At 38.9% G+C, this 17,896-nt stretch overlaps 1 protein-coding gene across 4 annotated transcripts in view; it reads right to left on the bottom strand.

Annotated features, from left to right (window-relative positions):
* Window positions 1-17,896, bottom strand: part of slc6a1l (solute carrier family 6 member 1, like) — a 100,483-nt gene that overhangs the window by 27,653 nt on the left and 54,934 nt on the right. For 2 of the 4 annotated variants that reach the window (XR_012402141.1, XM_073947230.1), the window contains exons 8-10: window positions 12,285-12,388; window positions 624-708; window positions 250-349 (exon numbers count right to left, since the gene is read on the bottom strand). Coding sequence is in view for 3 of the 4 variants with exons in the window: in XM_073947230.1 (XP_073803331.1) it covers window positions 250-349; window positions 624-708; window positions 12,285-12,388 (289 nt within the window). In the remaining variant the exon portion in view is untranslated. Of the gene's footprint in view, window positions 1-249; window positions 350-623; window positions 709-12,060; window positions 12,186-12,284; window positions 12,389-17,896 lie in introns of all 4 variants that reach the window. The other 2 variants (XM_021475277.3, XM_068220787.2) reach the window with 1 other exon arrangement.

Below are 17,896 nucleotides of genomic sequence, written 5' to 3'. Positions count from 1 at the left end.
TCTTGAGGGTAATAATACAGACATTCATATGTTTCAGATTTGAGTGTGGTGGACTTGACTGGCTTAGGGGAAACTTTCCTAAATAGAGCTTTCACAGAGATGATGTGGTCACACAGCGATGCAGCTAGCTGAACCACCGGCTCTCTGAAAGCCCATGGCTTCAATGTGGGAAAGGAAACATAGTCTTGGACTTAACTAGACTGGGAAGGGAGGGTGGGTTGGTAGCAGGTAGCAGGGTAAGTAGCTTACCAGGGTTCAAGGCATTTCCCACCACTGCTGTCACAATGCTGCCAGTCTCTCCAGAGCAATGGAAAATAGAGCAGTGAGGCTGCTGGGTCCAGGTTTTGGCCTGTCACAGGATAAGGAAGGATGACCCAAATGCAGAATGAGTGCAGGGGGTATTCATTGACAAAGTGATATGAAATAGGGGTTAATTAGGGAACAGTTAAATAGGTGATGCATGGGTTAGTGCTGGTGAGTCCTGGAAGGAGCAAACAGATGAAAGGGGAAGTGCTAGAGTGCCTTGGAAGGAGCAGTCAAAAGTGCTGGGAGGCTAGCAGACAGAGCAGAGAAGGTCAGGCCAGGTAGGATGAGGTCAAGGCCTTGAAATGGGCCATGTATACCAGTGATACTGAGTGTAGTTGTCTCCCCAGTGGCAGCCTGATAGAGGACACCAGCAGCCAAGGACTCACAGTGGCCAGGGCTAGACTGAGGCAATAGACAAGCACAAAAAACACAAAAACTGACAGGGGCATCTAAACTAAGAAATAAAACAACAAAATAAAATAAAACCAAAAGTAAATATTAAACTGTAGGAAATAAAATGCAAAGAGAAGATAAGTTAACTTGCTGAAATATAAAGGTAGGAAGTGAGGCTACTGAGACTAACAAGAAGTACAGTAGATGAGCTAAACAAGAGGATGTGGCAGCTGAAAACGAGGGAGAAACAGAGAAGCACATGGCAGACACAAGCATAGGTTGAGCCATGTGCTCAGACACAAAATAAATATAGACAAATACAATGTAAACAGAAAGAGCTTTGAGGGTTTCAGTTTTATTGTCCAACCCCTGTATATCCCCAACCCCAAATCAAAAAAAAATTTGGCACAGTATTGAAAATTATAATAATTTAAAAAACATTAAACTAAAATTAAAATTTAGTGATGTCAAAATTAATTTTGACATGTATTTCATTGCACACAATACACCTACTATTATTTAATGTGTTCTTCATTATTTGTATTTTTTTTTTTAATATATACATATTCCAATTTTGGTTCTTGCAACATTAAGTTGGAACAGTAACAGACCACAGTACACACTTCCACTGTGGGATGGTCCATCCCAAATGCGTGCAAGCCCATAGAAGTCTACAATGCTCCTGAACACTGTTAACATAGGGCTTCCTTTTGGATCAGAGCAATTTTAACTGCCATTTGTGGATGTTTTGTGGTATTTGGCTAAGTTTGCCAAAGTAGTCCTGATCCTATGTGGTGATATTGCTTATAGATGAATGAGGATTCTTGATGCAGTGCCGCCTTAGTATCTAGGGATCGGAGATTAGGGTTGTTCAGCTTCACGCACTGAAATTCCCCCAGATTCCTTGACTTGTATGTAACAAATATGGCTGACCAGACACATAATTATTTTGCTTTATTCAACAACTGAGCCAACTTTTGCCCAGGGAAGACTCGAAACCTGATTCCAAGGTATTTATGACCCAAAAGGAATGTGCCATGCAGCACTGAACAAAGAATGGTTCAGGACTTTTTAAGTTCCTTGCTTAAGACTGGTATTTTAATGTAAACTTTACTCTCTTTATGTGTAATCATGTGTTTTGTAACATTTCCCTTGCTTCTGTATTAAGAGTATTTTTAATAATTCTGTATACAAAGTTAAACTCGACCAAAGCCAAACAAACTCATAAACGGTTCAAGTTTAGACTTGTCATAAAGCTTACTTGCTGTACTAATTAATCGTTGACATTTTATGTTAATACGAGTACAACATGTTAACATTTTAAGAAACTTTAACATTTCTGTCCCGACTTGCATAAAATTTGCCTATGCAAATTCTTCTGCCTCGGACAACGACCCATAAACCCATGATGCAGAGAAGTTAGTTTCTAATTGGTCAACTTTCCATGGAGGGTGGATCCGAACCCGCCCTATATAAGCTTGGGACCAAAGCTACGCCTCTCTCTCTGCTCTGAACTTTTTTTCAAGCTTCCTGCAAGGTTTTCAAGCTCTTCAACCTCTTCAAACTCTCTGCAACTTCTTCAGAAAGAACTCTTTTCTCAACTCCTTTCCCTGAAACCTCTTCATCTACAAGAACGAGACCTAAGCAGAGAAATCTCCAAGAAAGCAGGCGGAGACCCAGACGGAAAGGGTTAATTGCACAGCTCGGACATTTCACATCCCCGATACCTTCTTTTTGTTATTTTTCTATCGAGAGTGAATTTAATTATGTTTGGTTCGCTTGGTTTGCTCTTACAAACTTCGAGGTTCTCCCATCATTACATCCTCTCAAACTCTTACTTTACCTTCTTTACTCTCCTTGTGTGAATTTGTCTTTGTTTTAGCTGTTAGTTTCTGTTAGATTAGTCAATAAAGTTTAATTTTGTATAAAGAAAGGTGCCTGTGTATATTCATGAATCTAATGTCTTAAACTTTGATCTTGTTACCCATCTCAAACTTAATGGGTTTTATTTTAATAGCGTCACTGAACGATTAATTTGTTCGGATCTAAAGAGTCGATTCATTTGAAGCACCGTTCAACTGAATCTTCCTCCCGTTAAGCTAGTCTGATATGTATAATGGTCCAGAAGATACGCGAGCACTGTAATCTAAATCATAACTCGCAACATTATAACGGTAGAAAAGGCACAGGAAGAATAACCTTGAGCTAATTTATTACAGTAATAATGGTATAGATATGCGAGCACTCTAATCTACATTATAATTTGTTACAGATTAATAATGTAGATATGCGTGCAAAGTTAATGTACATTATAATTAATTTGCTACATTGTTTATTGGTGGAGAATAAACGAAGCATTAAATATTATATGTATTATATGTTATGTACTGTTAAAGGTGAAAAATCTCAATGGCTTCCTATCTTTCTTTGAAGAACATTATTTTTAAACATTTAAATAATTCTCTCACATATTTGTTGGCAAACCGATAATTACATAATAATAATCACCTGCTGACATTACCTGTTTCAAATCACATCAGTATTTAACCAATCAATCAGATTACTATCCCCAAACTGCCCGTTTCAACTTTTTGGAAATGTGTTGCAGGTCTGAATGACAGGAAAGGATTTATATTTACAAATTAAGTGACGTTGACCTGACAAAACATTAAATATTTTGTATTCATATTGTCTGCAATGATACACAAGTCAAAGTAATTTTGAAAATCACTACTTTTTTAATTTGTCTGTTCCATACTGTCCCAACTTTTTACACCTTTTTTTACAGGTGCTGGTCATAAAATTAGAATATCTTCAAAAAGTTGATTTATTTTTACTAATTCCATTCGAGAAGTGAAATTTGTATAATGTATACATTCATTTCACGCAGAGCAATATATTTCAAGTGTTTATTTCTTTTCATTTTGATTATTTTGATGACTTTTTAAGGATGAGTATATTTGTACATATACTGCTGTATGTACGAACAGCAATTTAATGCTAGTCGTGTTCATTTCTTACAGCTCATACCTTTTTAATGGTTTATTTTGATTGTCTGCAATATTTCTTTCTGGATGTTACAGAATCCAGACAGCCTATAACAAGTGATACACAGCACCACGGCAGATGTGTGTGCTCTCTCTTATTCACATATACACACAGCACCATGGCAGATGCATGTGCTCTTTATCTTTTTGAAACGCTTTATTGTTATACTGCTTGAACGCTATATTGTTATACGCTTTCATTCAAATTACACCAGAGTTACTGACCGCTACCGCCTTTTATTCAAAACTTTATGCAGACCTCTAACATGGGCTCCCTTTGGCTCACTGAAGACCAGACAAGCTGCAGCATTCTAGATCCTCTGTAGAGGCATGACAGTGCAGGATGAGAGACCAGCAAGAAGAGAATTGCAGTAGTCTAGCCTTGAAATGACAAGAGCTTGGGCTAAAAGTTGTGCAACATGATCTGTTAAAAAGAGTCAAATTTATTGGTTGTTGAAGAGTGCAAACCTGCAAAATCAAGAGGTGTTAGCAATGTGTCCTTGAAGGACAACTGATCATTCATGATTACACCAAGATTCCTTACCGAACTACATGGGGAAATGGTGGATGATCCCAGCTGGATTGACAACGAGGACAAGAAGTTCAGTTTTTGCCAGGTTAAGCAGTAGGTGGTGGTTTTTCATCCAAGCCGTGATATCCTCAAGGCTGTGTGAGATTCTTGCAGCTACCATGAGGTCATCTGTATTAAATGAAAGATAGAGCTGTGTGTCATCAGCACAGCAATGATAAGAGAAACCTCATGATTTGATGATGGTTCCCAGTGATGTGATGTAAACAGAAAATAGTAGGGGATATGGAACTGATCCCTGTGGCACACCAGTGGCCAGCTGATGAGGTTTTGGATACCTCTCCTCTCAAAGTAACTCTCTGCTGTGTGCTCAATGATCTGCTTGTGAAGTAAGACTGCAACCAGCAGAGTGGGGTTCCAGTGATGTTCATTGAGGATGGACAGTAGAATATGGTGATTCATTGCATCAAAAGCAGCAGACAGGTCGAGTTAAAGTAGAATGAATGATGTACAACCTGCTTTGGCAATCCACAGGGCTTCAGTGACTTAAAGACTTTAAAAATGTCCACATTTGAATTGGTTTGCATACATCAGGTTATTGTGAGATAAAATGTGAATATCTAGTTGAAAACAACGCTTTTTAGTGTTTTGCCAATGAAATGAAGGAGAGAGACTGGTCTGGAATCTTCAACCAGTGAGGTGTTGAGTGATGTTTTTTTGAGCAGTGGGGTTACACAGGCCTGCTTAAATGTAGTTGCAGTGCCAGTGTGGAGTGAAGTGTTAATGATGTGTGTTAGAGTCGGCACAAGGATTGGAGATTTGTTCAGCAGGATGTGTGAAGGGATTCGGTCAAGTGGGCAACTTGTGGGATGGGCGTAATGGAGAATTTTAGATCTCTATCCTCCATAAGGAGTGAGAAGGATAAGAACGAATTCTCAGCAGAGGGTGTTATTTGATGGAGGAATGGGATGTGTTGGAAAACAGATTTGAATGCTGATGAGTGTTTTTTTTTTTTTTTTTTTGTAAAAAATGAGACACCGTGGATAGAAATGCAGCAGGTCTCTTGCCATGTCTATTTCAACCATAAACCCTACTGGTAATCTGTATGATTTTAAACATAGGAGTACACAGCAGCACAAATATAAGGGATGTGTATGAATGGTAACAAACTCAATTGATAAAAGACAAAGTCTGCCATTTTTCAATTTTTGTACAGCTCTCTCCACAAAAATGTTTGCTACCCACAAACAGCTTTACTGTATCAGTAGCCCGGACAGCATTGCGGGGAAAGCTATGCAACAAACCCAGCAGATCATGGAAACAAACACATACGACCCTTCATGAGCGGCTAAATACTGTGTGCCGTGCATAGTCTGGTAGCTCTGTCATCGGAAAGCACATGCTCTCATGAATAATTAAGAAGCAGGGTCTTCTCATAGGATAAAAAAACTCAGCTATAAATAATATATGACAGGCTAGTCAAGCACTACTTCACTTATTTTGATCCTGCCCCAAAAATGATTTTAAACCCGGAAGATGAAATTAGCTGACAAAAGCTCAAAATTATCCAGGTTTATCCATAATTAAAGCCAACAAGTGCTAATGTTGTCCTAGGGTGCTTTCACATCTGTGGTTCATTTCATTTGGTCCCGACCAAGGGCAACAGCATTTGTAGCATTTTCAGCCACTTTTGGTTCCTTTTCACACTACACTGATTGCTTTGGTCCAAACCCGCTGAAAAGAAATGTGTGACAAAATCCATGTCACTCATTGGCCAGATGTTATTGAACGTACAGTCAGAATTAACAGGCAGGAAAATACCAATGAAACTAATTAACAATAGAGCATAATTAATCAACCTGGCAGACACAAAATGTTGCTTTTTACTATGGGACAACTGCACAGGCTGATTGTATACCTGGTCATAGTGTATTATATAGTTTTTATACATTACTTTATACAAACTATACATTATGAGAATAAAGCAGCTGTGGCTGGAAAACAATGTTTTATTGCACTGCAAATGGCAAAGGTGCATCACAAATTACTTCAGGAGGAGGAACTTATTTTAACTAAACTGCGACATGGTCATCTTCTGGAAATAATACCAACAATGCATCCGGTAATGTTTTTTTCTTTCACCAACATTTTTTTTTAACTGTTGGTAAAGTGCTGTTAACAAATATTTTTTCCTGCACATCCAACAATGCACAGCACATCAGATTACGGCAACTGGATTGTTACAAAAAGGGAAAGTTCGGTTTGCGGCCTATTCTAGTTTGGATCATGTTCTCAACACAAACAAACCGCTCCAGGGTTTGTTTGAAAGCATACCACCTCTTCTCGTGCAATTGCTGCATTTACACCTGCCTAAATGAACCGCACCAAGAGGGAAAACGATTTCTAGTGCAATTTAACCAAACTAAATATGGCGGGTGTAAAAAACTGATTAAGTCTTGATTAATGCTCAAAAAGTCTTGATTCTGATAAAGTCTTGATTAATGCTCAAAACACACAAATCTGTTAAAATCTTTAAAAAAGAACTTAAAGGTTTCTTGAACCTTTTACAAATAATTCATCCCGACAATTAAATTAAAATCCAAAAACTGTTTCACTTAGGAAATACTGCTTTCAGACTGGAAGACCCCTTACACTTATGAATTTATACCAATGATTAGAAATATGTAACTGTAAAACTTTCAATGCAAAATACTTTTTCCCCAAGAAAGAAATTAACACTTTATGACTAATAATCTGAGGCAGCACAGTGGCTCAGTGGTTAGCACTGTCGCCCCACAGCAAGAAGGTCACTTGTTCAAGTCCTGGGTCGATCAGGTGACATTTCTGTGTGGCGTTTGCATGTTCTCTCCTTGTTCACATGGGTTTCCTCTCTGTGCTCTGGTTTCCCCCACAGTCCAAAGACATGCACTGTAAGTGAATTGGATGAACTAAATTGGCCATAGTGTATGAGTGGAGTGTCAATGTGACAGTGTTTTGGTGTTTCCCAGTACTGGGCTACGGCTGGTAGGGCATCCACTGCACAAAACATATGCTGGACAAGTTGGAGGTTTATTTTGATGGCCCCTGACAAATCAGGGACTAAGCTGAATGTCAGCGACTAAGCTGTTTGTTTGTATTAGCCACATGTTCCTTTGTTTGTTCTCCTGATTGTTTCTCTCCACCCCCTCGTTCTCATACTTTTAGTTTATTTGCTTCACCTGTCTTTGCTTATTTTCTCCTCATTAGCTCCCCTATTTATTTTCTTGGTTTGTGCTGTTCTGTGCCAGATTGTTGTTTGCTTCTGACTGTGCAATATCAAATATAGGTAAACTGAATGTTTTTAGTTAACCTTTTTCTGTTTGACTTCGAGGTCCGTTCTTCGTACGTGGATTACTCAATTAGCTGGATTTGGATATTGACGATTTGACACGATCCAGGATCGTTTCGTTCTTCAAAGCTGATCCGAGAGTTGTTGTCATAGCAACAGTTCTGCTAGGTCAAACCTGATCGGGAGCAGGTTCAGTTCATATAAACAGGATTAGATCGGCTCAGTTCAAGCAAAGATAATAGAGAAAGTATGTTCTGAATTCTGATATTTTCTTACAGTAGTGGTTGTATACACTTGGGAATATGGTACATATTTTTTATTTATATATATATATATATATATATATATATATATATATATATATATATATATATTTATTTATTTATTTATTTATTTATTTATATATATATATATATATATATAGTTATAGTCATTAATAAAATAAAGTTATACATATTAATAAAACTTATGCAATCTGCACCCTCGAAATGAAAGTTCAAAGACTGCCACCTAGTGGTGCAAAGAGAAAACTTATTGATATGAACGCTTTAGATCGCTTTAGTACAAATTGTGTATGATAGAAATGCAGAATATGTGACTTTTTTTTTAAAAGCAATAATACATTTATGCAGTCATAAACATGTTTTGACAGTTAATAGTGATTTGATGCTTCACAAAAGTTGCAGACGCCTTTACCAATATCAAAATGCTTTTGTAAACAACCAGTTATTCTTTACACAGATTAAAAAACGGCTACTATAATATAGACAATATTTTCTAAATGTAGAACTAAATACACTGATTTGCATTTATATACATGATGAATACTCTTGACACATGAAAGTGTAAAGCCTGCAGCTCACAACAAATGTGGAAGGTTTTGCGTGTCATATTTAACAAGCCGTTTACTGCTAATTTGATGTAATTTTGCTCGCATGGATAATTGAATATTAATCAGATGATGTCATTACGCTGCTGTGCCGTCAGCCAATCGCTGCATAGCTAATCATGATTTCGAGGATCGATAGATCTGTCCTTCACAACACACGCAGCGATATCAGATCAGTTTATCCAGACATTCTAATAAAGAACCAAATTAGCGAGAGATCAGTTATCATGATGAAAAGATCCAGGATCTGCCAAATCATCTTAGATCATTTAAGCGAGGTACGAAGAACGGACCCCAGGACTCTCTCCCTACCTTCCCAGCCTTTCTTTGTAGTACCTGGCTTGCCTGAAGTCTTTGCTCTTGTGCTGCCTGAATTTAGGATGTCTTGGACACTGGCCTGGTTCTGACAATTACACCTGCCTCTGTTTCTACTGGCCAGTCTTTTTTTTTTTTTTTTCCCTGGTTAATTTCGGTCATTCTCTCCCCCTCAACTACTCCAATAAAGTCTGCAAGTTTTTTTTCTTTTGCCATATATTTCTTTTTTTTTTTTTTGACTAATAGTTTCTTGTTCTTTCTATTAGATTAAGAAGACTGCTTGCTGAAGAGCATTTTTGTTCCATCTGTCGAGTTTTTGTGTCTTTTTCCCTGAAACTGAGACATTGCCTGTAGACGATTTTTTTTTTCTTTTTCAATTTTGCATTCTTGCTTATGGACTGATCTGTGAGAATTTTCTACAATAAATCATTGTCTTCATCTGCATTTGGGTTTTTTTTTATTTACTGGCCCTGACAGAATGACTGAATGAATGACTAATCTCTGAATGCAAAACTTATTAAAATTGAATGACTGAGTAATCAAATGCAAACCTTTAAATCCAAGACACATAAGAAATAACTTTTTACAATTAGTATCTATAAATGTAAACCTTATCAATGCAAAACCCTATTGCTTGGCCTAGGTGACAGCTGGAATTATTGTCCCAACAAGCAGAATATTAATCCAGGCAAAACAAACACATGCTTACTATAAATGGCACTCACAAGCTAAATGACACCACGCTTCACTGAATGCTGAGGTCACTCCAAGTTTAATAATTATATGTATATTTTGCATATAAATACTTGTACCTATAAACATAAACGTAATACACATAAACACATTGGTTTGATAGTGGCCTGATAAATGACATTAGAATGTATAGTTTTTGACAGATTGCTATTTACTATTTTTTTTAACTTTAACAATCCTAACACAGGTTAAGCTGATTGGTAGTTGTGCTTCTAATTGTGAACATGAAAGTATCAACATGGGAATCCTAAAAAGAACTTCCTAATTACCTAAAAACAAGAATAATTCATAAACATTAATTAGAAGAATCACAGAGGTGTAAAGTCTCTACATCCACAGTCAGAAATATAGTAAGAAAACGCAAGGCCACAGGAACAGTTCTTGTGAAGGAAAGATGGGCTAAACCAAGAAAAATATCTGTTAGAATGGCTAAAGACAAACCACACACCACCTCCAAAGAGTTCCAGGAACTTTTTGCTGCTAATAATGTAATTGTATATTGTTCTACAGTCCAGTGCACTTTTCACAAAGAACTGCTCAATAAAAGGTGATGCAGAAGAAGGCTTTTCTGCATTCTGAGAAGAGTCATTTGAGGTATGCAAAGGCTAATCTGCGACAATCCTGAATCATTTTGGAAAAATATACTGTGAACAGATGCCACAATCATAGGCGTTTTGCACGATATAAAAGGAACACAGGTTTCCAGGAGAACGATGGTAAGCACTGGAAAACCTTGTCAGTATTGAAGGTTGCATGGATTCCACCCAGTATCAGCAGAATCTAAAGAACAATGCTCAGAAATCAATCAAGACGTTTAAGTTACAGCAAGGTTGGATGTTCCTGCAGGACAATGACTTAAAGCACAGTTCCAGATCTACCAAGAAATTCATGCTTAGACATGACATGATACAATGTTTTAGAATGGCCATCTCAGTCCCCAGACTTGAACATGATCAAAAATCTATGGATTGATTTGAAAAGAGCCGTTCATGCTTGGCACCTATCAAACCTGACTGAACTGAAGAAATTGTGCAAGAAGGAATGACCCAAAATGCCTTCAAGAATTCAGAGACTTATCCTTGGCTATTGTCACAATCACACAAGAAAGACCATGATGTAAAAATCTTTAAGGGTATTTATTTGTGCATGGCAGCAATAGCTGAGAGATAAAGCAGGTAAGTGGTGTAGCACAGGGAGAGCGATCTCATATACATTTCAAATGGTAAGTTTCAGATCTTCGGTAATACACCAACATAACTTTAGTCACTTCCCTTATGCAGGTGTATTTTCATCCGCAGGAGAAAGAGGACATCCACGGAAAAGCACAGGAAGAGTTAGAGCAGATGAGGAGAACCATCTTACTTTGATTACAGCCGGAGAGTGAATGAATAAGGTGAGTCTTTATCGTGCATGGGTGATTGCAGGTGCATGTGCGGGTGATCAGTAATCAAGTGTTTACATGTGTGGTGGATGGTGGGGGAGAGCGATGAATGGGGCTGCAGGAATGCGCCAAGGGTGTGACAGCTATAAGAATTGTCTACAGGCTGTAATTTTAGCAAAAGGTGGTTGTACAAAAGATTGATGTCATTATTGTGTTGGGGTGTCCAAATGTTTGCACCTGTCTGTTTTTGTTATGACCCAAATTGCATTGCATCTGTTGATTAAATAAATGTTATGTCAGAACTGAAATGTTGCTTTTTCCCTATGGTATAAATTACATCCAAATGAAATTGCTGATTTTAAAGGTCAGCAGGCTATGGCTTGCAATTCTGAAAATTATCAGGGGTGGCCACACTTTTGCATAAGACTAAATTGTATTTATTACATACATTTTAAGTGTTACCTTGTTTAAAACCTTATAGCATCACCAAAAGCAGAATCGAAGATGGTCTCGTTTTAGTTGCTCCACATTCTTATAGAGACTTTTAGCATTATCAGCTGCTGTTTTCAACAAGTTTTCCTTGTTTGCACTTGCAACACACGAGTAGGGCAATTATTTGTTCAGAAATCATAATGAAACAGCTAAAGTCTAAATGCTTGGTGAATTATTTAAACGTGGACTTGTTTTTGACAGACAATGTTTTTTACAGAGCACTTTTAAATGAAATTCCCATCTGGATGTTTTCATTCGCTTAAAGCTGCATGAAAGGCAATTAAAAAAAACACAATAAGGGCTAAATTTATTTTCTGCTCTACAATATATATTAGACCTTGCCATACTAAACATGTTATCTCTGAAACTGTTGGGTATACTTAATAAAGCATTTGATTTAGGGTGTGACGTGTGTGGAGTTTATGCATTAGAAGTGTTCAAATATTGTTAAGTTATGCTTCCCTTATTAATTTTAAGGGAACCCATGGGAAATTATTATTGATGTCATTGCTGCACCCCTGTTAAATTTAACAGCATACAATTTTCAACAGAAAAGATATTAGTTCACCATAACTGTTAAGTACTTTACAATAACATAATTTTAAAGTGTTACAGATACACAATGACCTGAAGCAGCCAGTTCTTCGATGGGTCTCTTTGTGATGTAGGACATAAAGCCCACAATGGAAAATATGACAATCCCAGCAAACATACTGGTGCAGGAATTTATACAGCACACAATGACAGAATCTCTACAGAAGAAACAAAAATGTAAAAATGGGACACAATGTAAACTTTACAAAATTGTGCAGATATTGTACAGAATGTTATACATTTGGACAAAGACTTACCTGTAGACATTATTGTTGAAGGAGTTGTAGCTGCCCAAAGCAATAAGAGAACCTAATCCCAGACCATAAGAGAAGAAGATCTGAGTGGCAGCATCCAACCACACCTGAGAAAAAAAAGCAAAGTGTGAAAACCAGCATTAATGTCAGTTAATAGGAGGATTGGGTGGGGGTGGGAGTTGTTGTAGGGCTGGACGATATGGCAAAAATTTATATCATGATTTATATCATGCTATATTTCTTAATTTTAGTCGATACGATATAATTCTGATATCGATATGGACAATAATAAAAAGACAAGAAAAAACTGCCAAGAATGCACACAATAGATGTCTGTACCTACAAATGTCTGAAAACTGAATTTGCATAGTCTATAATACCTCCAAGCTTTTGATACCTTTTTTTTTATAAAAAACAAAAAAAAAATGAATGTTAACTTTTTATTTGTATTTAGTCTTTACAAACAGATATATTCTATATTAGAAATTAATTTATTTATAGACAGTTCATGGGGAAAATATTATCAGTTTTTTTCCTTTTTTTTTTTTTTGTATATGCTGAAAATTTTACAATCAAAACAATGCCAAAATTTTACAATTATGACATCCACATTGTAAAAAAAAAAAAAAAAAAAAAAAAACAGAAAAAGAATAATAATAAATATAATAATAAAATAAATGAAAAAGAGTATAGGCTACATTAATATTTGCAATAGAAAAGAGTTTGAGTATATTCATAGTTCTGATTGCTTTTCATCTTGAACATCCTTTAAGCGTTCTATCTGCCTATTTATATTTGGGTATATTTACCCAATTAAATTAAAAGGTTTACCATAAAATAGTTCTTATATATTTTATATAGTTTATTTACATAGACTAATATTATATCTAAAAAACTTTCATTATTTAACAGAATTAATACCTCTATTAATCACATTTCATAAGCTTTGCAATAACCTGATTCCTATTAAATATGTTTGTGAATTTTATTTTGTAAGTTTGCTCGTGCTATACCAGCATGCAGCAAGTTTGTATGTTTTGTGTGTGTGTGTGTGTGTGTGTGTGTGTGTGTGTGTGTGTGTGTGTGTGTGTGTGTGTGTGTAAATTTGAATGTTTATGCGAGGACCAAGTAAATGCAAGGATCGAGTTTATATGTATGTGCGTGTGTTAATGTGGGATTATATGCAAGCTTCTTACATGTTTTGAACATAGAGGTTTATATGAGTAATTTATAGGTGTATTTGCATGAGTTGATAAGCGAAGTTTGATTTAAATCCTACACGGCTTCTTTCGGTGTCAGGGAGGTGGATGGTGGGGATGGTGAGGCGACAGAATAATTTAAACTTTTATGTTACCTCATCTTCTAACTCTTAGTATGTTCTATCGGGCAGAACAAATTTGATGTGTTCCCGCTGCTAATCGGCACCACTCTCCTGCACATTTTGCAGAGTAATGAAACTACAAGTTTATCAGAACTTAAAAAGCTGAACCACTGCATTAGTCTTTACTCTCTCATAAACTACTTCGTCTGCATTTTTACTTGTGGAAGCTTGTTCCTCCATATCTGTATTCAGGGCACTTGTTTTGTAGCAAAAACTTTCTGTGAAGGAGCAGCTTAACCAACTTAACATCATGCAAGTGACATCACGCTCTTTCTGACGGCTGAGCACTGAAAGTCATTCAGTGAAAATTGATACAATGTATAAGATCTTATATATATATATATATATATATATATATATATATATATATATATATATATATATATATATATATATATATATATATATATTAGGGATGTAACGGTATTGTAAATACCGTCATACCGCAATATAATTTTTTTCGATATTACCGTAGTCGCATGACTCGGTAAAACTATAGGTCTTCTGAGAAAATTTGCTCAGGCGAATGAAGCGAACGGGAGGTACCGGAAACTACAATTCCCATCAGCCCAGGCTTGGCCATAATCCCTTGCGGTCTGTTGTCGCTACAGATCCAGTAATGCGGAAATGGAGTGTGCTGCTAGAAGCGGGGATCAAAAAGAGCTGGAAAACCCTAAAGCGGGTGTTGTCGCCGCGCGCGTACTGATTAGTGGTGTTGTCGCGTGAGTTCTTATCAGCTGTGTTGTCGCGTGCGTACTGAATAGCGATGTTGTCGCGCGAGTTCTTATCAGCTGTGTTGTCGCGCGAGTTCTTATCAGCTGTGTTGTCGCGCGCGTACTGTAAAGCGGGATGGAGGGTATGTCGCGTCGCGGGGGCACTTTTGATAATTTTGGAAGGGAACTTTCTATCCAAGACTAAAAAGGGCATGTGCACTGCACAGGTTGAGCACTGTATGTGCACGTGCCAGCAAGTTGGGGAATACAACTAATAATCAGTCATGGGGACTGCAGAAACACAGCACACTGTTCAGATTGATGCAGACATGAGATCTCTATCTCACTCATGGTTTGTCCTCTCAAGTGGGGGAAAGACAATGCACAACGTTACCCACTGCTGTCAACCTGGGCCAAGTCATATCTCTCTTGTCCCAGAAACCTCAGTCCCAAATGAGAGGGTTTTTTTCTGTTGCAGGAGACATTGTAAATACCCAGAGATACCAGCTTTTACCAGATTATATTTATATGATAATTTTCCTTTAAACCCATCTCTATCTAAGTGAGTAAGTGATTAAATGTTGAATGTGATGAGTTTTCAACACTACTAAATTGAAACTTAATTTTTTTACATGGTTTAATATTTTTTTGTTATTAAAATTGAAGTTCCTGTTTCAAAGCTTACATATAGATGACTAATTTGTATGTCATTGACACTTTTGGCACTTTTTTGGAGTATTTTCATAAGTTTTGTTTTTTCCTGTAAATGATTCAATAAATACCGTACCGTGACATTCATACCGAGGTATTACCGTACCGTGAAATTCTGATACCGTTACATCCCTAATATAAATATATAGTGGCGAGTATAATGATGCCACGTCGCCTTGTTCCCGGATTCAACCCAGCTGTCACCTCATCACAGCGGATCGGCCACAGCTGGCGCTCATCAAGAGGCACAGATATAAGCCACCACCAAACATTAGGAAGACGAGCTTCATTTGACCAATGACCCCCCTGCGCTAACATCTGTATCTCTTTCTGTCTATTTTCTAGCGGACTCAAGCAGCTGACCGATTCCTTACCAGAACTCTCACTTAACCTCACCTTCTCCCCGGAGCACCAGCCCATCTACACGTTTGAAGAGCACCGTATCCGTCTTATGCACTGTCTTCAGATTGTAAATAAATCACCCTCTGGGGAATTGTTTGCAACACTAACTTTGGAGTGTGTGTTTTCCCTTTATCTCGCCACAACTGGTAGAGAATGCAGGCAATTTAGTGGGAAAATTCAAGAAGAACTCTTACCTTTAAGAAGAAGATAACCTCTGAATTTTCTTAGTTGTGTTACAGACAAGGCATCCGCTCTGTCCCTCCCACACACTCTCTCTTGCTCGTCTGCGATCGCCCGGTGAACCATGTTGATGGAAGAGGTGATATGCCACCTTGCGGAGATCTCCGCTAGGCAACAGAAGATTACTGAGCAACTCACAGCCAGACAAGACCAAATGGAGCAACAGCTCCGCCAGGCGACCGGACGCATACTGCTTCCTGAAGTGAGTGCACATCACCACATTACCAAACTCAGTGACCTGGACGATATAGATGCTTATTTGCATACCTTTGAAGTTATTGCCGAGAGAGAAAACTGGCCGAAGGAGAACTGGGTTGGACTGTTGGCTCCGTTCCTCACAAGGTAAGCTCAACAAGCTTATTTTTCGCTAGAGGCACCTACAAATAAAGATTATATAGCGCTAAAGAATGAGATATTAGCCCGAATGGGGCTCTCGGCTATCAGCGCAGTGCAGCAGTTCTCAGTGTGGACCTATGATGAGAAGAAGGTGGTACGCAACCAAGCAGTTCAACTTACTCGTCTCGGCCGAGTGGGGAAGACCCCTCTACGGTCCAGTTTGCTGAAAAGGTGGTGGTGGAAAAATTGTTACGAGCCTTACCTCAACGATTATGCAGCCTCATCAGCATGAGAAATCCTGGAATGGTGGCCACCCTAGTGGAAGCGGTGGAGTTGGCTGAAGCTCATGTAGCCAGGGATGCTGGGGAGAGAGCGGCTCTGCCAACCCGCAGGGTGAATGCACCATGGAGACTGGTGGAGGGTACAGTGCAGCCTGGCAGCAGGCCAGCGGTACCCAGCCAGATGGACGAGCCGATGCCCACAGAGCCGACGATGCACTCGACCCCGGCTTGGATAGCAGGTTGTTTGGTCCGCTGCAACTTCCCTTCTGAAGCATGCGCCTGAAAAGTCTCTCTGGATGGAAAAACACTAACAGCCACGTTAGATGCGGGAAACGCCATTACTGTAGTACATCCTAAAGTGTTAGAACACCGACGTGAAAACAAAGCCCGAATCCCGATCACGTGTGTACACGCAGATACCCGCTATGTACCTGCACAGAGAGTAAACATTGCGGCTAAACCAGGTAGCTGGCCCATGGAAGTCTGGGTGGTTCCTGATCTTCCAGTGCCCTCCTCCTGGGCAGAGACTGGACGGGGTTCGAAGAACTCCTCTCACACCATCATGCTCCATCGGCTCGTCCTAGGAAGAAGACCAAAGCATGGATTCATCGGGACCGCCAGCCAGCATTATTGGTCACCTAGAGCGAAAAAGGGGGTGAGTCTACAGGTTTAGCTAATTTGTACTTTGAGCTTTTCCAACAGATAACCACAGGAGGCGATTTTGGGAGAGCACAATGGGAAGATCAAACTCTCAAACATTGCTGGCCCAAGTTAGAATAATTGACAGTAAAGAATTTTTACCCAGCCCTCACCACCTCCCTCATTTTATATTGCAATATGGTCTGCTGTACTGTGTCGCAGAGAGGCGGGGGGAAAAGAAAACCCTACTGGTTGTTCTGAAGAACAAGAGGGAGACGATACTAGAGCTGGCACATACTCACCCGATGGCAGGACATCTAGGAGCTGGAAACACGATAAAGAGGATCCGAGATCGATTTCACTGGCCCGGTCTGGATGGAGAAGTCAAAAGGTATAGTCAAGCGTGAAACACATGCCAGCAAACATTTCCCCAATGACCACCCCAATGACGGAAGACCACATGGGAAAGCTAGGTTGCTGTCGGAAGTGGTGTTAGTGAGGCCAGCAGGGGGCGCCCAACCTGCGGTCTGTGTGGGTCCTAATGCCCCAGTATAGTGACGGGGATGCTATACTGCTCAGTGAGGGCCGTCTTTCAGATGAGACGTTAAACCGAGCTCCCGTCTCTCTGTGGTCATTAAAAATCCCAGGATGTCCTTCGAAAAGAGTAGGGGTTCAACCCCGACATCCTGGCCAAATCTGCCCACTGGCCTCTGTCCATCATGGCTTTCTAACCATCCCCATATTCAATTGACTGCATCACTGTCTCCTCTCCATCAATCAGCTGGTGTGTGGTGTGCGGTCTGGCGCAAAATGGCTGCGGTCGCGGCATCCAGGTGGATGCTGCATACTGGTGGTGGATGAGGAGATCCCCCCCATTGTGTAAAGCGCTTTGAGTGCCCAGAAAAGCGCTAT

The sequence above is a fragment of the Danio rerio genome, chromosome 4 (assembly GCF_049306965.1).
Source record: "Danio rerio strain Tuebingen ecotype United States chromosome 4, GRCz12tu, whole genome shotgun sequence".
NCBI classification, from domain to species: Eukaryota; Metazoa; Chordata; class Actinopteri; order Cypriniformes; family Danionidae; genus Danio; species Danio rerio.
Note: the sequence above shows the minus strand (reverse complement) of the source record. Positions and strands in the feature narration are given on the sequence as shown.